This window comes from Mercurialis annua, linkage group LG1-X (assembly GCF_937616625.2).
Source record: "Mercurialis annua linkage group LG1-X, ddMerAnnu1.2, whole genome shotgun sequence".
NCBI lineage: Eukaryota > Viridiplantae > Streptophyta > Magnoliopsida > Malpighiales > Euphorbiaceae > Mercurialis > Mercurialis annua.
The window spans coordinates 57,373,619-57,400,342 of NC_065570.1; the positions used below are offsets into that span (position 1 = coordinate 57,373,619).

The 26,724-nt window shown below is 34.5% G+C and overlaps 5 protein-coding genes and 1 long non-coding RNA gene across 7 annotated transcripts; 3 read left to right on the forward strand and 3 right to left on the reverse strand.

The window, feature by feature from the left end:
- The first annotated feature begins 4,156 nt into the window (after nt 1–4,156).
- On the forward strand, nt 4,157–7,604 carry LOC126680582 (uncharacterized). 2 transcript variants are annotated; one of them, XM_050375740.2, is made up of 3 exons: nt 4,157–4,500; nt 4,579–4,724; nt 5,077–7,604. In XM_050375740.2, exons 2-3 carry the CDS (start codon nt 4,604–4,606, stop codon nt 7,602–7,604), a joined length of 2,649 nt encoding a protein of 882 aa, XP_050231697.2. In that variant the 5' UTR covers nt 4,157–4,500; nt 4,579–4,603. The 2 variants fall into 2 exon arrangements, with proteins under 2 accessions (XP_050231697.2, XP_055960221.1); XM_056104246.1 differs by having other exon boundaries at nt 4,587–4,724.
- A 3,052-nt stretch (nt 7,605–10,656) lies between these two features.
- Nucleotides 10,657–11,510, forward strand: LOC126673688 (E3 ubiquitin-protein ligase SINA-like 10). The gene is made up of 2 exons (XM_050367924.2): nt 10,657–10,743; nt 10,830–11,510. Exons 1-2 carry the CDS (start codon nt 10,657–10,659, stop codon nt 11,508–11,510), a joined length of 768 nt encoding a protein of 255 aa, XP_050223881.1.
- Nucleotides 11,511–11,925: 415 nt separating this feature from the next.
- Nucleotides 11,926–13,516, reverse strand: LOC126673697 (uncharacterized). Its single transcript, XM_056105043.1, has 2 exons — nt 12,876–13,516; nt 11,926–12,688 (listed from the first exon to the last, which is right to left on the reverse strand). Exons 1-2 carry the CDS (start codon nt 12,934–12,936, stop codon nt 12,108–12,110), a joined length of 642 nt encoding a protein of 213 aa, XP_055961018.1. The 5' UTR covers nt 12,937–13,516; the 3' UTR covers nt 11,926–12,107.
- Nucleotides 13,517–15,994: 2,478 nt separating this feature from the next.
- Nucleotides 15,995–18,769, forward strand: LOC126665725 (uncharacterized). Its single transcript, XM_050358605.2, has 8 exons — nt 15,995–16,224; nt 16,625–16,888; nt 16,982–17,053; nt 17,137–17,175; nt 17,294–17,401; nt 17,697–17,794; nt 17,894–18,005; nt 18,218–18,769. Exons 1-8 carry the CDS (start codon nt 16,069–16,071, stop codon nt 18,464–18,466), a joined length of 1,098 nt encoding a protein of 365 aa, XP_050214562.1. The 5' UTR covers nt 15,995–16,068; the 3' UTR covers nt 18,467–18,769.
- A 642-nt stretch (nt 18,770–19,411) lies between these two features.
- LOC126664422 (proteasome subunit alpha type-1-A-like) lies at nt 19,412–22,160 on the reverse strand. Its single transcript, XM_050356798.2, has 2 exons — nt 21,637–22,160; nt 19,412–20,062 (listed from the first exon to the last, which is right to left on the reverse strand). The coding sequence occupies exons 1-2, from the start codon at nt 21,985–21,987 to the stop codon at nt 19,556–19,558; spliced, it is 858 nt and encodes a 285-aa protein (XP_050212755.1). The 5' UTR covers nt 21,988–22,160; the 3' UTR covers nt 19,412–19,555.
- A 1,174-nt stretch (nt 22,161–23,334) lies between these two features.
- LOC126666184 (uncharacterized) lies at nt 23,335–24,406 on the reverse strand. The gene is made up of 3 exons (XR_007637825.2): nt 24,075–24,406; nt 23,665–23,746; nt 23,335–23,503 (listed from the first exon to the last, which is right to left on the reverse strand). It is a non-coding gene; the product is annotated as an uncharacterized LOC126666184 (long non-coding RNA).
- Nucleotides 24,407–26,724: the final 2,318 nt, after the last annotated feature.

Below are 26,724 nucleotides of genomic sequence, written 5' to 3' on the forward strand. Positions count from 1 at the left end.
ATGTATGCATGCAACAAATTAGTGTCGCTGCTAATGAGTGGCTGGTTTGAACATCTGCTGAACAACTTTAGAAACTTGAAATGCTTGGTTAGGTTGCTCCTAGTCTCAGTGTGCATACAGAAATTTGCTCTGGATATATATAGCTGGAAAGACAAGGAATTTATTAATTGAAAGATCATTGATGTATGGTTCTGTCATTTAGAGTGTCATGGTATTAAGTATCAGTTACAAATGCAATTGGTAAAGGCGTTTTGATGCAATCCAATCTATGTTTATTCAAGTGTTCTTGCTCTACATGCTTTGCCACGTGTAAATAGATTTACCATACACACGTTTGTTATAGTAATTAGAATGAGGGCCTTAGGCGGATGGGTGAAAGAATCATACACTGGGCCTGCCTAAAAAAAATTAGAATACTTTATAGTATTCTGAGTATAGGGAGAGTAAACTGGAGAGATGGAGCGATTTGCATCATTGTTGTTATTTGTGCACAAAAACTTATCGAGTTTTATATGTTTCAACATTTTATTTATTTTCATAAACAGTTCTGAAACCAAAACTTTATATTTCTATTTTCTTGTAAAATACATTATTTCACCATTTTTTCTTATCATTATTATTTTTTGAACGTCTCCATGCTATTGTTGTTACTTGCTTGGGCAATAATTTTTCACCTCTTGTTTTTAACTAATTTCTTTTCATGCTTACTCAACTTTTTCACAGTTTCTATATAATACTAATAAAAAGAAGGCTTAATGTTAAAAATACTAAATCTGTCGATTATAACCAAATTTTTCAAAATCATCTTATTTGTGTTTTTTTATAGCCACTTTTAAAAATAAATTGGTTGTTTTGCTAGAATTACTAACGGTCATTAGGGCAAAAAACTGCTTATTAAAAAACAATAAATTTCAAAACGAGCTATATAGAGTGATTTGGAAAATTTGGTTAGAATTGACGCAAAAGTTTAATATTTTTAAAATATTAAGCCTAAAAAGAATAACAATGGGCGGTGACTGGAGTGTTTTAGCAATTATTGGAGGGAGGCTTTAAACGCAGAAGTGGGAGTTGTTTCCCCGTGATTTGTGTGTAAAAGTGTCGTTTGATACTGATAGAGTACAAAAAAGAGTGAGGCCGCTCAAAATCCATATCTATTCTTTGATTCGCTACTCTCATTTCTTTGTTTTCTTTTTCTTGTCTTCTCCCTTTTGACTCATACTTTGTTCTATTTTTATTTTTATTTTCATTAAAAGTTTAGGTTTTTGATTCCATCTATGAAAATAATTGAAGGGTTGAGCTCTTTTTTTTTTGGAAAGTATCTTTGCTTTTCTCTAATATATTAATTATGGCATTCATCGTATTTTCTTTTCTAGACAAATAAATAAAATTATAGGTTGATGCACATTTGCACTTAGGGGTGAGCACGGATCCTGGATATCTTCAAAACCGAACCGAAAATCGGACCGAAAATATCCAGGACCGAAAAATATCCGTTGACTATTGACTGTCTTCGAACCGAACCGTACCGAAAATTTTATTGGTACAGTTCTGGATCTTTTATAAATAACCGTACCGAGAACCGAATCGAACCGTACCGAACTGAAGTACCGAACTTATACCCGAAGAACCGAAATTATATTATTTATATATATATATTATTCTATTTTTCATTTGATTATTATATTCGTATTAACTTTGAATTAGTAAATATTAAAATTGATTTATAAAATTAAATAATATATATTAAAAATATTAGTCTATATATATAAATTATTAATTTACATAAAAACAAAATTACTTATATATTTCAATGAAAATTATATGAATTTGTCAAATATTTAATAATTATTAAAAATATTTTTTATAAATTGATATGAACAACCACTACAAGAAAAGTGAGTTACAGTAACGGTCTATTACAACGACCATTAAAATCGTTACAATACATATACTTTTTATAACAATTATTTTAATATTGTTTCTATATATAATTATGGTACAACGCCTAATAAAATCGTTATTAAAAGTTATACTTTAGCAAAGACTTAATTTATATCGTTTTTAAAGATAATTGTTTTACAACGACTAATCATGTCATTGTAAATTATTTGCTTTATCAACGATTTAATATGTGTCGTTTCTAAATATTATCATTTCACAACGACAAATAATTTCGTTGCTAAAAGAAAGAAAGAATAGTTAAAATCCCACATTGAAAATAAGTGAAATGAGAATGATGCATTCTCACTATAAAATAAACTCACCCTTCACTATAGAAATAATTTTTACTTTTATTGTAATATATCAATCAAAAAGTAAAAAATATAAATTTTTAATAATAATTGTATTTTAAATTATAAAAATAAAAAAAATAAAAATTATATAACATATTTATATAATAGTAATTAATATTATAATATTTTGACAACGACTTTTTATAGTTACTAATAACTTTTAATAACCAATCTTATAGATTTTGCAAAACATAGAGTAACAACCATTATTAGAAAATGCCGTTATAAAAACATTATATTACGCTAACACGCACACCCACGTTTATCGTTGTTAAAAACTTTTAACAACCATATTTTAGGTTTTCACAACGACAACTCACGTTTCCGAAAATCAAATTTCTTGTAGTGAACACATATTCATTATTTTCTATCATTGACCAAATTATATAGTTTTAACAAAAAAATAATAATTTGAGACTTGAGAATATATAAAAATACCCTTATCAAATAATCAAAAAATTAATATTAAATCAAACGAAAATATATTTGTTGTTCCTTTTTATTTTATTGATGATTATTTATTTGTGATAGTTAAAAATATAAAAAAATGAATTAATGAGTAGCTAATTAATTTTAAAAGTCAAAAGAATATATTATAATATAGTAGAGATCACATTTTAAATAAAACAATATCCGTGGTATTAGTAATATCCGTACCGAACCGTACCGAACCATTAGGACCGAATCCCCGTACCGAATCGTACCGAAAAATAAAATATTCGAACCGAACCGAATCGATTATTGGTACGGATCCGGAGATTCAATCTTTGATATCCCCGATTTTTAGTTTGGTTCCGGAGATTAGTCAATTTCCGGATTTTCCCTCACCATGCTCACCCCTATTTGCACTTGCTTTTATATTAATATTCAATTCAATTTTAGTGGTCATATTGAAAATTTAGATGAGATGATCCTATTCAGCATTCTCAACAATTTTTATGGCAATAAAAAAAAGCATTTCATTCATAAAAAATAATATAAAGCATTCGGATGCTTAGAAAGATGTTAGTGCTGTTATGATAACATGCGCTAATAATTACCGTCTCCATCCTATTGGCCCCATTTGTACAGTTTTAAATTTACTAGTTTCGCATTACGTGCTATGCACGTGATTTATAACGTAACTCGTCAATGAACATATTAGTAAATTTAGTATAATTATATTAATTTTTTAATTTATAATTAATATTAAATTAGTTAAGAATTTTTGTAAAAGTAAATATAATATATTCGGTTATAATTTTTTTTATATTGAATTTCTTTTGATTTTATAATAACCATAATTAAATAATTAACTTAATTTTATTAATTTATATCTTTAAAAATAATAAAATAGAAATTTAAATAATAATATATTGACAAAATACAGTATTTTAATTTTGTATTTCAATCAAACTAAAAGATAGGTATTCCTACTAATTTGGAGACAATTTAGTTATTTTTTACATACTAAATACTAAATTGGAGATAATTTTAGCTAATGACTATAAAACCTTTATTTAGTTTAACCTGAAAAGGATTATTCGGTAAATTTGCATGTCCCCCCCCCCCATCCGTGCTTTTATATATAGTATAGATAAGTCATCATTTATTATTGGCTAATAATCACCCATGACACCTCAACTTTGGGGGTGCGGGCGCTAAACCCCCTGAAGTAAAAAAACGGGCAGTAAACTCCCTGAACTTTGAGGCGGCGCTCACAAAACCCCCTAAGACTAAATATCGCCGATTTTTTCGTTTTCTGTCGACGTGGCATCCAATTTCTCGTCCGGACACCAAATGGCGGCGCCTGTCCCCCCTGCATGCATGTCTGACACCTGCTGCTTGTGTAAGAATGCGTCAGTTGACTTTTTATTAAAAAAAAAAAAAAAAAAAACTGAAAAGTAACCGCGGTAATTTATTTTTTTCTCTCTCCTACTTTTCCTTTTCCCCACTCGCTCCCCTCACTTCCGTTTCACTATTTTCGTTTCAAATATTTTCGCCACGCTTCGTCTTCTTCCCCTCGTTTTTTCGTTTCTTCGCTGACACTGACCTAGGGTTTGCTCCTTTCCCATTTTTCGTTCAATCTTTCTCATTTTCCTCGCATTCTTCCCCATTCTTCCTCCATTGTTCAACATTGTCTTTCATTTACCGAAAAACCTAACTAAAAGAGAGTGATTAAAAGAGAACATTACTTCTGCAACAAAGAACAAGAAAGTGATTAAAGGTTAGAAATTTAAAGTTACTCGTTATTTGATTTTTTGTGGGTTGGTTAGAAATGTTAACTCCACTATCATGTTGGCAGGTTTTTAGTTTGTGTGGCTGCAAAAATGAAGAGAAAAGGATTCAGTAGACGAAAACGAAAAGAAAAGAGTGATTACAGAAGCGGGCCTCCTGGAACTGCTGGGTATGGCTTGATGGATAGTTCCAGCAGCGATGATGTTGTTGAAGGTATGCTTGTAGTCTATTTTATAGGACATTTTTCCTAAGAAATTGGCGGGGGTTGATGACTGTAAAAGTTGATAAATTTGTAGGACCACTTAATTACTAAACATGTCAAATTGTTTTTTTTAGAGATAAATTGGTTGATTGGTTTGGGACCATTTCTTTTTGGCTGTATATGCTTTTTCAATAATAGAATATGGTTGCTATGCTTGGTGATTGTGATAGTTGAGTTTTTAATATGTCTTTATGTGTTGGAACTGCTGTTTTAGACAATTAAGTATTATTGTTTGTGTACTTAATGATGGTTGGTTGGTTTGTTGGTTGAATTTAGTGTTGCTTTTTTTTTTCTGTTTTTCAGTTTCCCCTGCAGAATTAAATTGTTTTACCATCAACTTACACATTGGTGGGGAACTTGGGGAGTGGGGATATCATAACGGGGAAGTGAAGAGTAGGGTATATAACCTTGATGTCATTACAATGGGTAAGTTTGATAAATGGGTGGCAAAACTGTTACCCAAGAAGCTTGTTGACTACCATTGGAAAGAGACAGCCGTAGAATATAACGTTGGGATAAAACCAATCAGCCATGAGGATGATTTTATGGAAATGGCTAGGGCTGGGTCAAAGGCGGGGAGTGTTGAGGTGTACGTTAGGGAGTACTCCGTTGGGGATGTTAGGAAATTACAGCCTAAGAGAAGTCCTAGTCCTCCCCCTCCATCAGCAGTTGTCTTAGAGGAAATTGAAGAACCGAAGGACAGTTTCAGTTATCCTAGTCTGGGCCTCGTGTTGAGTCAGGAAAATTGGGAGAAGCATGGGGATCGTGGCTTCAGAAAAAAGGCGCCAGGTGCCATCAGAATGGTGCAAAGTCAGGGGCCAGGGGTGAAAACGCAAGGGAGCCAGGGGCCATGGTTGAGAAGAAGGTCAGCAAGTCAAGGACCACTAATGATTGAAGGCCAATGGGAACCTGAACCCCCCCCTCCGTACACAGCCGTTGGTGAATCAGAGGTTCGCCAGTGGATGAAAAAAACTATGGAAGATCTGATGAGGGCGGGGCCTAGTGAGGGGCAAAATCTAGCTGAGAGGTTTGAGGAGGTGCAAAATGAGGGGCTGAACGAGGGGCTAAATGAGGGAGAAAATCAAAATCTGAATGAGGGGCTAAAGGAGGGGCTAAATGAGGAGCTGAACGAGGGGCAGAAAGATGGGGTGAGTGAGGGCCAAATGGAGGGGCCAAACGACGACGAGCATGGGCAGATGGGAATAGATGAGGTTAGTGAGGGGCTTTATGATGGGTTACCTGCTAGTGATGGGATGTGGAACGAAGGGGACCTTGGCGAGGCCAATCAAGAAGCTAATCAGAGGGGCCCTGCTGCTGATCTGCAATGGGAACCTGAGAGGCCAAGTCAGGTTGAGGACCAGTGGCAAAAATGGGGGAACTTCGATGAGTTGTTAGATGGCCTTTCAGCTGAGCTTCGGGTGCTATTCGACATGCCCAGTGAAAGAGAGAATGATGTTCCTGAGGGAGTTGTAAATGAAGAACAGAATGTGCAAGAGGAAGGGGGGCATGTGGATGCAGAGCAGAATGTGGAAGAGGAGGTGGGGCATGGGGATGCAGAGCAGAATGAGGAAGAGGAGGTGGGGCATGGGGATGCAGAGCAGAATGTGGAAGAGGAGGGAGGGCATGGGGATGAAGAGCATATTGATGATTACATAGTTGACCCCGACTACGATATATGGGATGATGACGACGATCTCTTGACAGAGCTGAGATCAACAGGCCAACTACACGGAGAGTCATCAGTTCCAGTTCAAGATGGGGATGAACACGATGTTCAATCAACACAGAGGTCTGGTGGCAGACCAAGGGGTAGTTCACAGCCAGAATTTGGGCCAGGTGGTGTAGAAAGAACCATAAATCCGGATTTGAATGAAGCTGAGTCGGACTATATTGCATCGGATGACAACAACACAGCCTCTGATTCTGATGGTCAAACGGGTGCGCGGTTTAACAGGTTCGATGAGGAGGCTGCGAGAGCCAATCCCTCGTTCACCGAAGGAATGTTGTTTGATAATAGGCACCAGTTCAAGAAGGCCTGCAGGGAGTGGGGAATAGTCAACAGGTATCAAGTTTGGTTCCCCACTAATGAGAAGACGCGGGTTAGGTGCAAGTGCTATGCCAAGTGTGGTTTTTTCGTCTTCGCTTCAAAACTAGATATGGCAAATCCGGAAGACGAGACATTCCAAGTGAAGAGCTTTTTCTTGGAACACACTTGTCCTAAGAGGACAACCAACTTCCACGTCACAAGTTCGTATCTGGCAGATAGTTTTTTGGAGGAGTTCAGAAACAATCCCGACTATACCCCTGAGCAGTTTAAGGGCAAGATCCAAAGAGAGCTGAAACAGAACATCCCAATCCAGAAAGCAAGAAGAGCTAAGAGGAAGGCTTTGGATAAGTTGGAGGGGGATGAAGATGGACAGTATGAGAAGATGTATGACTACAGGAGGGAGGTCCTTAGAACAAATCCTGGCAGCACTGTCGAGTTTAAAGAGCCGAGAGGGAAATTTCAAGGCATGTATGTCTGTTTTGATGCGATGAAGCAGGCTTTCAGGAATGGCCTTAGGGAGATTGTGTGCCTTGACGGTTGTTGGCTCAAGGGAAAGTATGGGGGTCAGTTGCTTTCTGCAACCGGTATTGACCCGAATGATTGCATGTACCCCCTTGCAATGGCGTGGGTGAAGGTGGAGAACACAGATTCTTGGATGTGGTTTATGGAGCTGCTGAAGGCGGATCTGCACTTGGGCAACAGCACAGTTTTTATGTCTGATAAACAGAAGGTAATTTCTTTAATCCAGAAGCTTGTTTTGTTTCTTGCTCTCTTTGGTGTATAATGTGCAGTTGATGTTAGGATAAACTCTAGGGATATTTGTAGATGACATATTCATAGTTAAAGGTCCACACTGAATGAGTTTAAAATGTTTAGTGTCCACTGCTGATTTGAAATTTGTAATCCAGGGTCCATAGTTGATCATTCTGTTATGATGGTTCACATGCAGGGGTTGGTCAACGCCGTGAAGGAGCTGTTTCCCTATTCTGAGCATAGGTTCTGCTGGAGGCATCTATGGTCAAATTATAGGTCCACATTTCACCATCAACACTTGAAGCCTCTGATATGGAACATTGGGATAGCTTCTTACAAATCCAAATTTGTTGCGGCAATGAAGGTTTTGGAAGACAGCCATGCAGAGGCATACGCGTGGATTAGTGCTAGACCAAGAGAGCATTGGTCTAGGTACTATTTTGGTACAGAAGTGAAGTGTGACATTCTCCTCAACAATCTGGCCGAGGCGTTCAACAAGTACATCCTGGCTGCCAGAGTGAAACCAATTTTGACCATGTTCGAAATGATCAGAACCCAGCTCATGAAGCGGATATATGACAAGCAACTTTTGGGGAGTAAATTTCAGACTGATGTGTGCCCTAAAATTTTAAAGAAGCTTGACAAGATCATCGATGAGGGATGGAAGTACACCGCAACCCCTACCGGCGGCCCACAAGTTCAAGTTAGTGGTCCCGGGGGGCAGTTTGTGGTGAATTTGCCTGAAAGAACTTGCACCTGTAGAAGATGGGACCTGACTGGGATTCCATGCGTCCATGCCTGTGCTGCTATTCATGAGAACAATGAACACCCACGGCGGTACATTGATGACTGTTATAGCAAAGCGGTGTACGAGCGAGTTTATAGCTTTGTTATCAATCCCATGAATGGGGCTGATATGTGGGAAACAGACCCAAACCCCTTCAATATCATACTCCCACCCTCACCAGTGCAACAAAAGAAGAGAGGGAGAAAGGCAACGGTAAGGCGACTGGAGGCTGAGGAGCTTGAAAAGCAGGCTGCCGAGAAAGCAAGCGACGCACAAGCGACGAGGGCCAAGTTATCACGAAAGGGGCGTCTGCGAATTAAGTGTAGCGAATGTGGACAGTTTGGGCACAATATCAGGAAACATTTAAAGGAAAGAGGTCAAGCTTCGGGTGGAGGTGAACAGCAGCCATCTGTAAATGAAGGTGAAGGACCAATGGCAGAGAGTCAAGTAAGTAACTTTCTGAAATTTCGGTTGCCTGTGTAAGTACAATCTCCCTTCTAATTGTGTTTTTGTTGTAGGCTACTACTGAAGTGCCGCATGCGTCCCCAGCACACCAGACATTGCCATCTGAAACAGAAGCTGCTTGTAATCTTGACAGCCAAACGAGTGCAGTTGATGATGGTGCTCCACCCAAAAGACAGCGCAAGAAGAAGAGTAGTACAGAAGCGTCTGAAAGATACAAGGAACATCTGAGGAAAAGACCTAGGCAGGGCTAGATTTATTTTGTGCCTAGATAATGTTTATTTTGGACCTTATATTTTGTGCCCAGATACTGTAACTGAATCTGTCCTCAACATGTGGGTTATATTTATGTAGATTATATTTCTTGTCTATTTATGTAAAGATACAAGGAACATCTGTGAATTTCTTGTCTATTTATGTAAATTATATTTCTGTCTATTAATTTGCCGTTTTGTGATATATGATGATGTCAGTGAGTAGATAGGAATACTGCCATTCAAGTGCAGATTCTAAACAAATATCACTAATCAATCATGGACCCTGAGATTTGATAAATTGTTATCCATGGCCCTCATAGTATATAACTTATCCACCGTGGACCTGTATATTATACGTTTCATCACGCGTGGACCCTAATGTTTAGATATACGATCATCTATGGCCCTTTAGTTATTAATTGATATCAGCATGGCCTACTTTTGAATTTTAACAGCGCCCCACATAAATAGTCAATAAGTAGCTGGTTTTCTTATTTCGTTCTTCGTTTCCATCTCTCACCCATCGCTTACTACTTAGACTTCTAGGGTTGCAAAATTCCGATCTGTATTTTAACACGTCCGCAAATGGAACGGGTATCTCCACCAGTGGTTTGCGAGTGCGGCATCCCATGTCGTTTACAAATTTCGTCAACGGATAGAAACCCAACTAGAAGATTTTACACTTGTTCAACTGTAAGTAATTGATGTGCTTTACTGCATGTACTTAGCCTTTATTTCTTTGTTCAAATTGTTGCATGTCTGAAGCCTTTATTTTTTCGACCTAAATTTGCCAGGATCAGTGTAATTTTTTTGCCTGGCTAGAGAATGACATGCCTTACCAAATGTCGGTGGTCCGAAACTTGAAACTTGACCTCCATGTCATGACTGTTGAACTGGAGGAGGCCAAAAGTTTGCTTGCTGCTAAAAAGGACGAGTTCCAGGGATTGAAGGAGTCCCATGAAATGTACATAGACGAAAATCAGGGATTGAAGGAGTCCATTGAGATGTATCGCGATGAAAATGGAATCTTGTTTGAGGAAAGCGGTCTACTTTTTATGGAGATAGACATACTGAAGGGCCAGATCAAGGACATGGAGGTCAAGTATGCAGACTTGGAGAGGTCAACCAGGATCATGAAGTTTGGTTTTTGTGCTGCTTGTGCAGTTGCAGGATGCAGTGTAGGCTTGCATTGCATGAGGAAAAATTGAATAATTATTAACAGATGTAATGTTGTTTCGTTTAATGTAATGTTGCGTATTATTAATGAAAAAAACTTGACTTGTCTTATCATTAATTTTGTACAGTAATTATTAATTTACTACAGTAATTATTATAACTACTGACTTGTCTCATCATTAATTATGTTTACGAAACCCAACAAACCCATCCGTTGGTCATTAAGTATATACCCTTTGATTACCCCCATTAAGTACATCCACTGACTTGGGAAACAACACGATGGTTAGGTTGAATATGAAAAGACAAGTATCCAACTTATTTAAACAAGTTATCATGCTTAATTACAACCGACTTGCTTCTTACAAAGATCATTCTTCATATTAAAAGAAAACAAAGCTATGTCTGATAATATAGTTCGTTCATTTAATCTTGAAGTTATGGATTGCCCCATCTGCTGCGAACCGTTAATTCCTCCAATTATTCAGGTTTTTTACATTTCATTTATATGTTTTCATTTTTTGAATTTTTTGGTTAGTTTATTGTGTATCATATAACATTTTATTTTCTTCAGTGTGAGAATGGCCACACAACTTGCAGCACATGCTCTGTGAAGGTTAAAAATTGCCATTCTTGCACTTTGCCCATAGGATCAATGAGAAATCGGGCGATGGAAGCGGTCGTGGAGGCTGTTACAGTGTTTTGCCAGAACAAAATTTATGGATGCACTGAAAGCTTCAGTTACGACGGAAAGACAAAACACGAGAAGTACTGTTCCTTCGTACCGTGTTCATGCCCGCTTCCAGACTGCACCGTCAAAGGGTCGTCCAAAATGATTTATGGTCACTGCAAAGAGATGCATGCAGATTCTTTTATACCATTTCATTTTGGACGTAGATTTGGTGTTTCTCTGAACTTGGATGATAGGGGCTTACTTCTCCAAGAGGACACATCAGACACTGTGTTTGTTCTGAACAACACAACGTCTTCTTATGGGAATATTATAACTGTCTTTTGTCTGGGACCAATGTCAAACGGACGCTGCCCTTATGACATCGAAATAAAATTTACTGAATCCTCCGTTGACAGGTTTCATTCTTCTACGAAGAATTTTCAAGACACCAACAGTTACTACCGTTCGTTGACAGGGTTACTTATTGATAGCAGTGATCGTGATTTTTTTCCTGACGGGTTGGTAAAGATGGAGCTTTGTGTATGTCGATCATGGGAGCTTGGTTTGGAGGATGACATTTAATGACAAGGATGCTGCCCGAAGTCAAATTCTAGGTCTTGATGATGTATTAAGTTTTTGTGTCGTAACTTTGTTTAGAAAACTGAGAATATATAAGTTAGTTTTTTTGTAGTAACCTTTTCTCTTTGTTTAATATGTAAGACTTTTGATCAGTATGTGTTTTAACATCGTAATATACTAATTATTGTATGTTTCTTAACATATTATTTTTAGGGTCTTTACTTGATTACATAATACACGATCAAGGTCCTTGGTTGAACAAATAAATAAAGTTTAAGGTCCACAACTGAACACGGTCCTAAAGTCCAGGGTCCACGTATGATCGTTAAGTTTAGCTTCCTAAAAACCAAACCAACCAACACGTACAAACACAAATAATAAACGGGAATATCATAAGCAAACAAACAATAACGACCAATTCACAATAATAAACGGGAATATCATAAGCAAACAAACAATACTTCTCCAACATTTAATCAACCAGTGCAAAAATATAAATTCTCAGTATTAATACTAATTGCAAAATAAATATTAACCTAAAAGGTTACAACTGTTGAAGCATAACTTTGCACAAACAAGGTAACTCAAGTGTGTCAATCTTCAGTCTGAACCACCAGACTGCTGCTTCTCCAGGGGTTCATCAACAACTTCAGGTTCATCAACAACTTCACTTTGCAGCACCTCCACTGGTTCACCAGGACTTTCAATCTGCAGCACCTCCACTGGTTCACCGGGACCTTCAATCTGCAGCACCTGCACTGGTTCAGCCTCAGCAACAGCCTGCAGCTCCAATGCATCATCCCCATCTTCAAGTTCTTTCAACTCAAATAATGTTTGTCCAAATACAGGCCTTAGGTTGCACACGTCATCACAGCTTAACTTCCTAACATACACATCAACACTACCATCTTGTGCCCCAGCCAGTGCCATGTCCATGACATGGTCATCGTTTTCCATAGGAATTAATTCTTCAGTATACATGCCAGCCCGCCTCCAATAATACATTAGCAATCCCTGAACCTTCAATTCAAGTAACCACTTATCTAGACTATTTAATCCTATATCTTCAATATGAAATTTTCTGACAGCCACATCCTCATTAAAATAACCAAACCATTCAAAGTCTCCATTGTAGTTAAGAATAATTTCAAAGACCTCAAAAAAACGTTCTTCACTAGTAGCTGCGCAAACCAACAAATTTAAAAACAAACAAACAATTTTCAATTACTGAACAAGTAAAACCCAAACTGAAACAACATCAAATGACAAACTAGAAACAAAATACCCGCAAAAAACAACATCCCATAAAAAATCAACCCCAAAATTCAAAATAATAAAAAAAAATAACAGAGACCAGAAAAATCATACCTTTTCGTTTCTTCCCTTCTCTTTCTTCTTTTCCCAATTTCGTCGTTTTTTTGGATCCCATTTTCTGAAAATTAACAGAGACAGACAAGACAAAAATTTAAAAACACTTCGGTAAATGAAAGACAATGTTGAACAATGGAGGAAGAGTGGGGAAGAATGCGAGAAAAATGAGAAAGATTGAGAGAAAAATGGGAAAGGAACTAACCCTAGGTCAGTGTCAGCGAAGAAACGAAAAAGCGGCAGTGAGGGGAAGAAGACGAAGCGTGGCGAAAATATTTGAAACGAAAATAGTGAAACGGAAGTGAGGGGAGCGAGTGGGGAAAAGGAAAAGTAGGAGAGAGAAAAAAATAAATTACCGCGGTTACTTTTCAGTTTTTTTTTTTTTTTTTTAATAAAAAGTCAACTGACGCATTCTTACACAAGCAGCAGGTGTCAGACATGCATGCAGGGGGGACAGGCGCCGCCATTTGGTGTCCGGACGAGAAATTGGATGCCACGTCGACAGAAAACGAAAAAAACGGCGATATTTGGTCTTAGGGGGTTTTGTGAGCGCCGCCTCAAAGTTCAGGGAGTTTACTGCCCGTTTTTTTACTTCGGGGGGTTTAGCGCCCGCACCCCCAAAGTTGAGGTGCCATGGGTGATTATTAGCCTTTATTATTTGAATGATTAATTATTAATATATTTAATTTTATAAATTACAGTAGAATAAACTCAATTAAAAAGAGAATAATAGATATTTAATGATCAAAATTATTACTGATTATGTTTTAATAGAATTGTCCGTTTTTTATTATCTCACATTTTAAAAAAACACAATTAATATTATATTTTTTATGATTTTTTTCTTTATACCCTAATTTTATATAATTATTAATTTTAATTTTTTTTATATAATTTAATAAATAGCATAAAATACTAGTCCATTATGAATTTTAAATAAGTGTATAATTAAAAGTTTAATTTTAAGAAATGTTACTAGATATGGGTAAGAGTGGGATAAGAAAAGATTGAAAAATGAACTATTCCATTAAGAAAAAATGAACTATTCCATTAAGACAGAGAGATTATTAAATTAAATAAGTGTAACCATATTATTTTTATTATAAATTAAATTAAATTTTTAATATTTATATATGCCAATTGATTGAAAATAGAAGGAGTAATTATTATCCTGAATTATATGTAATTAAACAATTCAAATTTTCTGTTAAAAGAATGTATATTCTCAATTGGTGCTCTTATTATAGCACCCTATCATGGGCAATAATTCGATCAATAAATTGAAAATATCTATAAACTGCGCTCAACTTTATCTTTTAAAAAAACCATTATCAATGTTTTCTCTAAAGTAGTATTAACAATTTATCTATTATAAGCTATGTTTTCCTATAAGAATATATATGCAAATACTGCATGAAATTAAAATAGTAATATTTTAATCCACATCATTCCTCCTTCCTCCAAAAATTACAATGTAGACATACTGACATACAAGAGCAGATCTAAATAAGTTGAAGGAGGATCATCCGACCCTTTCCGCCAGAATATACTACCAGAAGCTTTGCCCTTCATTAATGGAGGAGGGGCGAAAGTGAGGTGAAAACATCTTTTTAAGATTTTAGATGAAGAAGAAGGTAAGTTTTTAGTAAAAAGTTTATTTTAACCCTTTAAGTATTATGCACTTTTTGGTAAAAGGTTCATTCGACCCTTTAAATACTATGAAAGAATAATTGAAACTCTTAAAGTACATTTTTAATCAATTAAATTTTTAAAACAATAACAATAACACATAAATCGCTAATTTAACAGAATAATTCGAAAAGAATAATACTATGGTTAGTTTTACAAAAAGCATGATAATTTTTATATAAAATTAGACCAAATGATTTATTGTTTAGCTTAAAAAGTAAAAAATTAGTTAAACGACAATGCTATTTAACTAAAAAAAAAACGAATGTCAAATCGTTTGGTCAGAATATTTATACCCCCCTGCTATATTTTCTCGTTCTGCCACTACATAACAGTAAAAGAAAAACTACTTTGGGAGGGGTAACTATAATTATCGAACTAGAGACAAAAATACCCTTATTGTACTTTTCACATTATTCATAAGGCTAATTAGGTATGACAATTTTATATATGATCAGTTTATATAACACAGTACGATATTAGGCGGATATAAATTGTGTTTATATAGGCTCAGTCATAAACGAGTCAACCTATTTATAGCACAGTTAAATAATGGGTTAAACAGGTTTAACCTATATAATATGTCTAAAACACTTTTAAACTTATTTATTATTTATTAATCAATACATTATTATAATGCTTATATTTTATTAAATATTGTTTTTGTGTAAAGATTATGGTTATTTGAAAGTTTGTTGTTTGATTATACTCATTAGGAAGAAGAGGGTGAATTAATAAAAAAAATTATAATTATAAAACTGGTAAATGTTTTAAAAATTAAGAGTATTTTTGAATTTTTTTAAGAGAGAAATGATATAAAGTTTGAAATATGAATTTGGTAAGTATTTTAAAATTAAGGATGTTTTTGAACTTTTTTTTAAGTGCCACATCACCCATTTAACGTCTGTTAGTCAAAGTTGTGGACGGCGGGGTTTTTTTGTTCAAAAGATAAAATTAAGAGGCTGTTTTGTGCCCAAAAAAAGTTTAAGGGCTATTTTATCCTTTTGGGATAACCTTAGGTGTCTTTTTATACCTTTTTCCTTAAAAAAATATAATTTATGAAATTTAGATACATTATTATTATTATTATTATTATTATTATAAGAAATACAAATGAGACCACATGGGCTGAAACTCAGCTCGAGATGGTGGGACTATGAGAGAGAAGGTGGTGGGTTGTATAAGAGAAATTATTCGGTAGGCTCAGTCCACCATATTATATATGGATTAAATCTATCATATTATGACACGTCATTAAAATAATAATATTATTGTAATATTATTATTGTAAAAAATAATAAATAAATTACGATAGTACTATTATTTATTTTAATGACGTGTTATAATATGATAAGTCAGATCACGGATAACGTGTTAGACTGAGACTAACTAATAATTTGTGGTTGTATAAATAAAAAAGAGGTGGCGTTAAAATGAATGAGAGGGCAAAGGCAGAGGCAGCTTTTTGCAGAGAGAAGCCAAGGGAAACTCAAACCCAAACCAAATGGGTGCAGAAGCCTTCCCCATCGACCCACCAGAGGTTGCCCCTCGTCCTCCTCTCATTCTGGGTCTCCAGCCAGCTGCTCTCATCGACCACGTCGCTCGTGTTGATTCCTCCTTGCTCGACCAAATACCCGGTGACCGCGGTGGCTCTATACCCGTAATTCCCTTTCCACATATTCATATTACATTCGTTTTGCTTTCTAAGTCTCCCTTCAATCTGTTCTTTTTTAGTGCAATTTTTTAAATTCTTCTGTCGCAAAAATGAAGTGTATATCTATAAATCTCATCAAGATCACTCGGAATAGTGGGTCTTCAGTATTTTGGAGTTATAACTTCAGTCATATTTATTAATTAGTGCGTGCACGTAGCTTCATGTGTTTATTTGATTCAAATCCCTATGTACTTGCTTGTACTTTACCTCTTCTGCTAAATCTTTTCCCTTATTTGCACATATTATCACTTTTGTCTTTTTCCTCTTATAGTTCACGCCCTTTTTAGCCTTTCTTCCCCTCACATAATTGTCACAAAATGGCTTTTGTTGGAATTATTATGTGTAGGTAGCAATTCAAGAACTTGAGCACATTTTAGAGAAGGTGGAGACACACATGCTGGCTTCTCCTGATGATAAATCTTCTATTAAGACTCTTGCTGGAGGCAGTGTAGCCAATACTATCCGAGGTCTTAGTGCTGCTTTTGGAGTCTCTTGTGGTTTAATTGGTGCTTATGGAGATGATGATCAAGGCCATTTCTTTGTACGTAATATGAGCTTTAGTGGCGTTAATCTCTCGAGATTGAGGAGGGAAAACGGATCCACTGGCCAGGTGATCTTTCACTTCCAATGCTTCTTTACTATTGGAAAAAAACTTGTGTTCTTTAAATTTGAAGCTATTGTTAGTAACTTGGGTTGCACGCAGTGTGTTTGTTTGGTTGATGCATTGGGAAATCGTACAATGCGGCCCTGCCTCTCAAGTGCTGTCAAAGTTCAGGTGCGTGTTTTGTTTTGTTTACTTACATTGATTGTTACCAAAATTAGTATTTCAGAACTTTTTGTTATTTTGTCTCTTTTCAGGCTGATGAATTGACCAATGAGGATTTTGAAGGCTCCAAGGTTAGGCATCTTTCATTTTGACATTACCAATTCTGCTCAACATTTTTTGGGCTTTATTTTGTATTCATGGTTAGTTTCGTGTTTATATTTAGGTTTGCTTACACATTTTTTATTGCAGTGGTTAGTAACGAGATATTCAATTTTTAACATAGACATTATTCAAGCAGCTATCCGTATAGCAAAGCAAGAGGGCCTTAGTGTCTCATTGGATTTGGCCAGCTTTGAGGTATCTTCTTCATTCTTATGAAAATACTTCTAGTTCAGATTCAATTTGTGACCAGTATATGTTTTCCATACCATTCAAGTCGTAAATGGCCACTTTATTAGTCATCATGACAAATGGTCATGGAAACGACTTTTTTTAATTTATTGAGTACCAACATCAACATGTGATCACTTCTTGTCTGTTTTGATTTTCTTTTTGGATCTGAGCAAGTTGTCGCGATTTCGATCAGCAAGAAATATGTTGTTTCATAACAGATTTGTCAAATGTTTTAACTTAATTCTTCAATTCTTGCCAGATGGTGCGGAACTTTAGACAACCCCTTCTTGAGTTGCTAGAGTCAGGAGATATTGATCTCTGCTTTGCCAATGAGGATGAAGCAATGGAGCTTCTAAGGTGACCATTATTTTGGTTATGTTCTTCATTTAATATCCTGATACAAGTTAGTTTAGAGTTTCAAATTTATCATGCATCATTCTGTTGAAATGGTTATAGAGGTGAACAAAATGCTGATCCTGAAGCTGCTCTAGAATTCTTGGCCAAACACTGCAAGTGGGCTGTAGTGACGTTAGGACCTAATGGGTGCATTGCACAACATGGAAAAGAGGTCAGTAATTTTTTGCAGACATGAATGATTGAAATGTTGAAATATGAAATGCCGCTTCTGTATAGACTTATTATTTCTTGAATTTAGTGGAGCATTGTACTTGCAATACAAAATTATATGTTTGTTTGCAATTTTTAACATGAATTAGAGGTTTTCTGTCTCAACTGTGTGTAAATTTAGTTCTCATCCTTGAAGATTTCTCAACATCTCAGATTGTTCGGGTTCCAGCAATTGGGGAAGCAAATGCGACAGATGCAACTGGAGCAGGTGACCTCTTTGCCAGTGGGTTTCTGTATGGACTGGTCAAGGGATTATCTTTAGAGGAATGCTGCAAGACGGGCGCATGCAGTGGTGGATCTGTTGTCCGCTCCCTTGGGGGTGAGGTGACCCCAGAGAACCGGCACTGGATGTATAAGCAGTTACAAGTTAAAGGCCTCTCTGTTCCGGAAATCCGCAACTGATGCTACTTGTGTAGAGTAACCGTGGTTCATACAAGCAAAGAGAGATATCTTGTAGTTGTAGGTTTCATTTTTGGCTATTTTTATGAACACAACTCGTTTCTGTGCTTTAAAAAGAATTTAATTGATGAGTCACTGTGAAGGCACATTTTGGTGAGAGGCAACTTTCATTTGTGGGCGAATACATATTGAATTAACTCAATTAATGATGAGAGTACGATTTCTGAAGAAAAAAGAATAATTCAGTTCTGGATCTCTACACTTATCTTGTTTTTTTATTTGATCTCTTCACTTTTATTCGTTTAATATTGAGTTTTTATATTTTTAATTTTATAGACATTAGTCTCTTTGTCATAAAAATTATTAACAGCTGAAAAAAATCAATTTAGGGTTTTAATGCTAATAAAAATAAAAGTACAAAGATTCAGTTCTGAAGTGATCAATAAATAAAACGTTTATTTATTGAGAAATTTTTATGTAAACTCAGTTTACCACGTCATCCGTGGACTAAGCCAATCATATTATAACACCTCATTAAAATGAGGGTATTCTTGTAATTTCGTTTCTTATTTGCATACACTTTTGAATAATGATATTACAAGAATACCTTCATTTTAATGAGGTGTTATGACATGATTGGCTTAATCTACGAATGACGTGGTAGACTTAGTCTATCTAAGAATTTCTCTTATTTTAATTGTACTAATGGCATTTTTGCGATGGATGAATCAATGCAGAGAAAAATAATGCAGGAATTTGATGTCAAAAACAGATCCAAATATACCCTTTTGTCAAGAACAGATGTAAATGGAGTATCTGCATACATCTACGAGGCTCTACAATTGGCTGGTCCAGGCAAAATATAAACCCGATGAGATTTAAAAATGGGTTCTTACTATCAATGCATAAAAAGTTAACCATAAGCTATCATAAAAATGTCTGCACCAATGAGCGAAATTAAACTTGCATAAAAGAAAATCCAACAAAAGGATGTCTTCCATGGTGCTATTCATTTTCCAAATAAATTCTGTAAACGCATTTCAGAACATAAACTAAAGATCACGAGAAAAAGCAGCACTATTTCTTTCATCCTCATATGTCCATTGGAGCCACACCCTCATCAACAGCAGCAGCAGCAGCACCGCCCTCAGTGGCAGCAGGACCGCCCTGGTCAACACCTTCTTCAGCAGCAGCATCAGGTTCAGCGGCAGCATCAGCCTCTGGTTCTGGCTCTCCAACTATATTAAATGCATCAATTAACTGCTGTACAGTTTCTTGATCCAGTGTGTGGAATGCCTCTCCAACTCCTACTATAGAAACTGTGCATATGGAGCTCTTGAGAGTTTCTCCTTGTAAGGTTTCCCTAACAGCAATAAGAGCATCCTTGATAAGATCATCTCGTGAAGAGTCCATAAATTTCTCAAACCTGCGTTCCATGTATGTCTTTGCAGCTTGTGAGCGAGATCCAATCGCAAAAGCCTGATATTCAAAGTAATTCCCACTTGGACAATTGTAGTAGAGATGAGCTCCGGATTCATCCAACCCAGCTACTAGAACGCCAACACCATAAGGCCGTTTCCAAGACCGCTGGGTGCAGACCTGCCATTTAAATTTGTATTGCAATTGCATCAACTTCTTGTGGATGTAACAGCATGAAACTAAATGTAGCCCAGCCGCTAGACCAACAAGCATGTCAAAACATGCCACATGGGAAACATTTTTATTTGGAGTTATTAAAAAAAAGGAATGTGCAAACCATCATCTTGAAGATGACTTGCACAAAGATGGCCCTAGAACCATGCCAAATTCAAATAGAGACGATGCACGAAGACATGTTCTTTGAGTTCAATTCCTCACTAGAAAGTCAGCCTTCTTCGAGTAATTACGTATCAGAAACAAGATGAACAGAGACATTAAAATGCAAAAACTAGTAAATCAAATCATTAAAATTTCATAAGTTCAATAATAATGACATCAGCTCTAATGGTACATATATTAGCACTTATGTATTCAATGATATTTCCTAATCGACCTAATACCTTCCGTTTTTTTTTTCTTTGATAGGCACAATAGTATTACGACACACAACGTGCATGCACTTACTTTTGTTTATATTTCACATCAAATTCTCTTATAAAAATTGCAGATACAAATACATAACTTATCCAACCTAAAACCCTTATCTAAACTGATAAATAGAGTCTCGTATAAAAATAGCAGACGCAAGTACAAACCTTATCCAACCTAAACCCGTTATCTTCAACATCTAAACCCCTAAAATTACTCTTTGAAACTGAACATGAGCTTCAGATTTGATCTAAGTCTGAATTCAAATGGAATGCTGTATGTGGCATTATAGTGAACAATGGTTAAAAAAGGTACAAATTCAATGGATGCCTTCTCCCACATAAGTTTGTTGAATGATAAAATTCCCAAGATTTCACAAAGACCTAGTTCTTTTTTTGGGTCAACAAACCAAAAATATTTTTTTTCTTTCTTATTTGTCATTTTGAAGTCTTACAAAAAATCATTAAGACAGCCCAAGTCCTATTTCTCCATCTATAAGAACTTGTATATTTGATGTCCAAAAGAAGTTGCATTCTGCACATAGTATACTAGTTCAATCAACTAAAAGTCTGTATGCCTTCAAACAGAACCTACTACATAAAAAGATAAAAGAGCTCAACAAGGAGACGAGCATTCTTCCCAAAGCCAGTTTAAAAACAAATAAGCCTCCGGTCTTCCAGAGAAACTCATCACAGACATTTTTGCAGTTGGATTACACAAACAAAAACAAATTTCCCAAAAGCAATAAAGTTGAACAACTTAGAAAGCAAACTAACCACGAAAAACAACAAAAGGAAAAGCGATAATCAATTTAAAAACACTAGTCCAATGGCATGGAAACTTAATTATATGTATTCTTGCGTGCTAGAAGCTAACATACACTCAAATCACTAAACAAACAAACCTAACATACACTCTCATAAACTAATTAACAGCTGAGTTGGCCAATTAAGGGAAAAACAAACACAGACCAACAGTAACCCTAACTCCTTAACCTAAACTAGCATCCATCAAGCTCAGATGATCTAAAAACACAACTTATACAACCGAATTTAAAGCCAAAAAAATTAGGGTTTTATAATGGTTTTAAAAATGGGGAATCGAACCTGAGCCTTATCTGCGAGTTGAACAACGAGGCGACCAACCGGAAGTGGAGACTCATAGGTAAAGCTGTAATTAATGCATTCGGATCGCATATACCTCGAGAGAACGCGACCGTCGGCAGTGAGACCGGCAATAGCCACACCGATGTGGTCATCGACTTTGAAGATCTTCTTTTGGTGAGAGGAGAGCTCAGAATTAGCCTTATTAACGCACGCGAGAACCACGTGAGTCTTGGATCGGAGTCCAATTGCCGCTGAGCCTTGCTTTACGGCCTCCATAGCATACTCCACCTGGAATAGCCGTCCGGCGGGGCTCCATGTGGTAACGTCTGTGTCGTACTGGTTCCTAAACATTATTAATTTCTTTCTACGGCGTCGTATAGCAGTTGACTGACACTCTTGCTCTCTGGGTATTTGATCTCAATGTGCGCGTTTTGATACTGATTTTAGAGGTGCTTTGTTTAAGAAGAAGGTGTACTATTTGAAATGCACAATTTTTTTTTCTTTTTGTTCTAGTTTACAATTAGGTGACTTGTTGCACGGGACAGAACTTTACTTCGTAGATCCATTGTTACCCACGATTTATCTATTGGGCTTAGGTTTTGAACTTCAGCCCAATTTTATGTGACTCATAAAGTTTCTCAGTGTTTATGTAAGAAACGGTAATGGGCCTGATCCTTGGGCTTAGCGGTTTGGAGTTTAACAAAGAAAGGTGTCTTTTTTGGGAAATTATTATGAGAAAAATTAATAAGTACCCTACATGGCTATAATTAATTAGATTTTTACTGTTGACCAAAAAAAAGTTGATGACATATTTTTTAAGTTTTCAAATTGCACAAATAACTTTATAATATTTGAGGATTACTGTCAACTATAAAAAAGGAAAGAAGTGGTTACAAGAATCAAAATCTCCTACAAAATCTCAAAGCATAAATATATAGCAATTAATATTCAAGAATATTTAACAATCCTTAATTATAGTAATTGATACTTTGAATTATATGCCATAAACGACAAAAGGGAAACCAAAAAAATAAAATGATTAAAAAAATGAAAACAGCAAGCATTTGAGAAACAAAAAAAATCCAGCAAAATAAGAAATTTATCAACTCATCATAAACAATCAACAAATATGAATACACAATATAAATTCATTTATTTGTAAAAAAAAAACTGATATATTGTCAGATTACATGTAGTTAACCATTAATAAACCAAAATTTAATAAAAAACTATTAACATCATAAAATCATTTTTAGATAAATCTAGCAATAATATATTATAAAATTAACAGTACACCAAATTAGTTAACTGTCAGTTAACCAGTAGTCACTTATTAGTTAATTTTTAACTAATAAAAAAATTAACATTATGTATTCATGTTTTAAATAACCAACACAAGTATAGTTAACTAATAGTTAACCGTTATTAAACATATAATTGCCCCCCTAATTATTTTTAAAATTATTCAAATATAACAAAAAAAACAACTGAACATCAAATTTTAATTATTTTAAAATAATCATACGTATAAAAATAATTGTTTGTTAACTATTAGTCACATTAATTAACTGTAATTAAAAAAAAAATTATCAATATATATTCATGTTTTATATAAAAAAATCATACAAAGTTAGTTAACTATTAATTAACCATTAGAAAACATATAGTTAACCTTAATTATTTTTACATTATTGCTAATATCCCAATTACAATAAAAAAGACAACAGCTGCCAGCCACCTCGCCTTCATTCATCGTTCGCTTTCGTTCATCGTTCGCCTATCTTTGTCCCACTCCAACGACTGTTTTCTTTGTTCAACTCAAACCGCCTTCGTTCATCGTTTTTTTCATCAGTTTGACAGAAAAAAACTGCAATATAAAAAATAACAAAGACGATTCAAAAACTTTAGAAATGCTTGCAGAATTAAAATTTACCAAAGTTAACTATTACTATATTAAAAAATAAGATTATTGATATATCATTAGTACACCATTGGTTAACCAACAAAAAAATCAAGTCATAAAATTACAAATCAAAAATTATTGTTGCGTCGCGGATCTGATCCCCGATTCCGATTTTTTAATCATGGCGACAAGAGGTCCTTCATTTTTCTGTAAAATAAAAACACTGATTAACTGGCAGTTTACACATAGTTAACCATTGGTTAACTACATCTAATAAAAAATGATATTAACGTCATAAATTCTTGAATTCGAGATCATTTGTCAAAATCACCAACAAACAATTCAAAAATATCCTTAAAAATATATTATAAACAACATTGTAATTAACAACAGTCTGCAATGATGCATACAAATTCATTCACAACAAAAAGCAATAACAACAAAACAAAACAAGACAACAAATAACATTGCATATATACATAGAAATAGATCAAAAAACAATAGTAAATAAGATAAAATATATTAAAAAAAATACCTTGACAGCAATAACCATATCAACAACAGCCATATCCTTTCGATTATCAATGATATTCAAATCTTCGAAACCGCTATCATCATCTTCTTCCCGATTAAGAACTTTATGGTTCTTTTGCCGTCAATTTTTTTTATTTAGAAATTGAAAGTTTTTTAGTAGACAAATATTTTGCCAAAACCTAATTTTGAACATTATGAAATTAATTTTCTTCTAAATTCAAATTGAATGAGAAGTTTCAGTGATGGGATAATGGAGAGAATAAGTGGAGAGAATAAATCGGAGAAGGTTTGTCAAAAGGATTTTGTTTGTTGGGAAAGATTTGGTAAATGAGAAAATTGAGTTAATTTCGGAGAGAATCTAGAAAAGATCAATCACAAATGGTAACATGCAAGGAAATCTTGGTTGACACGGAATAATGACTTTGTATTTTGACAATTAAATATTTGTATTTGTGCAAAGGAATAATTGTAAATTCAAATTCAATTTTTTAAAACCGTAAAATGTTAAATGGCTTTTTGTCAAAGTAATATTGAGATTAATTAGGTCCAATACAGTATTATTTTGACAATTAAATATTCCTCCACTTTCATCTCTTTCAACATAATCACTCAAATTTAATTTGTAATTCTATTCTCTCTCAGCTTTCAATTTGTAACTTTTATTTTCAACTGAAGTTATTCAATTTATAATACTCCAATTAGGGCCGTAAACAAACCAAGTCGATCAAAGCTTTAAGATGTTTATATTCGGTTCATTTAATATATACTATAATATTAATATTCAATTCGTGTTCAGCACGTGTTCGTTCATTTAGCCACTAATGAACGAGCTGGTTAATTAGTTTATGAATGTACTAAACGAACAGACACGAGTTCGACTCTTTTAACAGCTAAACAAATGCTAACATGCACCGTGAAACAAACAAACATGAGCTTTTCTTTAATCAAAACTATGCAGTTTTAATAAATTAAAAGAATATTTTATATTTAATTTTACTACAAGCTAGTTCTTGAACTCTTAATCGACCCTCTATTCGAGTCGGTTCGCAGACTCTTTATTAACTTTATATACGAGACAATTCACAAACTCTTAATCGAGCTCGTTTCCGAACAATTAAACGAGCTTATATACGAATTGTTTGCGAACATAAATGATAAATAATAAACATAAAATTAAATTTCAGATTGGGTCGTTTAGAATACGAATTAACACGAGTCGAACTGTTTATTAGTAGGTCGGTTCATTTGCAGCTCTAGAGTTAACCATCATGTTATTAAATTATGACAAAAATAGAGATGAAGTGAAGTGAAAGAGAAGATGTGAAAATTAAACAAAACTATCATTCCGGGTAAAATTTTAAGAAGACATAAAAATTGAAAGATTGTCGATGAAAATTATTATTTTTTGTATTTAAAAAGCATTTGAACAGATCATCTGGTGGGTTAATAAAGCTTGATGAGCTGAGTTGGTGATAACATAAGTTTATTTATAAAGATTAAAGCAGATATTAAAGGGAAGATAGAAAGAAAAAAAGTAGATCATTGTAACTTTTGTTTTTTGATTCTTTAGAATCTGCTATGATTGCTCCTTAGATTTACCATAAAAAGATGGTCTTTCTGAGTAGATTCACTAGGCAGAAAAATATACCAAACATCTGAAATCGTTTTATTCAAATTTGAGTCAGATAAAACCACATGAGCGGTAGAACTAACTCTATATTTTAAAGCTGCAAAATTATTAAAGAAAATAAAAGCTCACCTAGAGAAGAAAAAGTTGCCCATGTATGCATCGCAACTAAAGAGAGAATGTGGGCTAGCTCAGCTTGACAATAATACGCTAAAACAAACAAGTTTAGCTTTCTTTTTGGAGGAATTTCTTTTAAGTAATCGTAGTTTAAAATTCTTTAAAAAGGAAAAGATAGAAGTCATCATTTAGCTATGATTCTTGTAATAACTGTGGAAAATAAAATGGACATGAATGGGTTAAAAAGATATTCATAATTAGATGCATTAGTTCAATCATTAAATTTTCATCTTTCATATTATTTTGCATAATCATCTTCTGATTATAGTTTTGAAATGTTTGAAAGGAAAGTTGTATATCCACTACAAGATCCACATAAAGTTTCAAGAAATAAAAGAGTGATCTACACTTTGAATTTAGGTTTAATAGTGCCGAAAAATCAAACCTTTTTAATTTTTTTAAAATATTTTCAGTTCTTTCAAATGTTACAAATGTATCACAATTTAATCGATTTTTCAAAAATCTACCCAATTTTATTTAATTATTTATATGGCAACTAAATGTGTAATTTTATTTAAAAAAATAGAGAGAAAAAAAATTGCCGAATTAGAATGCCACATTATTTGGATTAATTTTGAAAAATATTATTTTAATTTTGAAAAATTTGATAGATTTCCAAAAAATTGATCAAATTGTGATAGTTTTATAATTTTTTTAAAAAATTAGTTTTAGATTGAATAAATTTTAAATTGGATCATGACAGCCTATATGTGTTTTACTATCTTATAGTTTATACTCCCTCCGTTTTTTTTAATTGTCCATTTAGACAAATGAATTTGTCTTTAATTAATTGTACATTTAGAATTTTCAGATAACTTTAGCTATTATTTTTTTAAATTATACCTTC

Excerpts from the sequence above, each read along its gene's own strand:
- LOC126664422 (XM_050356798.2), bottom strand. The coding sequence starts at position 21,987 with ATGTTTAGGAACCAGTACGACACAGACGTTACCACATGGAGCCCCGCC. Across the intron at positions 20,063-21,636 it reads AACTCGCAGATAAGGCTCAG|GTCTGCACCCAGCGGTCTTG; the intron begins GTTCGATTCCCC and ends TTTAAATGGCAG.
- LOC126665725 (XM_050358605.2), top strand. The coding sequence starts at position 16,069 with ATGGGTGCAGAAGCCTTCCCCATCGACCCACCAGAGGTTGCCCCTCGT. Across the intron at positions 17,176-17,293 it reads AGGATTTTGAAGGCTCCAAG|TGGTTAGTAACGAGATATTC; the intron begins GTTAGGCATCTT and ends TTTTTATTGCAG. Across the intron at positions 17,402-17,696 it reads TGGATTTGGCCAGCTTTGAG|ATGGTGCGGAACTTTAGACA; the intron begins GTATCTTCTTCA and ends AATTCTTGCCAG.
- LOC126680582 (XM_050375740.2), top strand. The coding sequence starts at position 4,604 with ATGAAGAGAAAAGGATTCAGTAGACGAAAACGAAAAGAAAAGAGTGAT. Across the intron at positions 4,725-5,076 it reads CAGCGATGATGTTGTTGAAG|TTTCCCCTGCAGAATTAAAT; the intron begins GTATGCTTGTAG and ends TCTGTTTTTCAG.
- LOC126673688 (XM_050367924.2), top strand. The coding sequence starts at position 10,657 with ATGTCTGATAATATAGTTCGTTCATTTAATCTTGAAGTTATGGATTGC. Across the intron at positions 10,744-10,829 it reads TAATTCCTCCAATTATTCAG|TGTGAGAATGGCCACACAAC; the intron begins GTTTTTTACATT and ends TATTTTCTTCAG.
- LOC126673697 (XM_056105043.1), bottom strand. The coding sequence starts at position 12,936 with ATGGGATCCAAAAAAACGACGAAATTGGGAAAAGAAGAAAGAGAAGGG. Across the intron at positions 12,689-12,875 it reads AGAAGGGAAGAAACGAAAAG|CTACTAGTGAAGAACGTTTT; the intron begins GTATGATTTTTC and ends TGGTTTGCGCAG.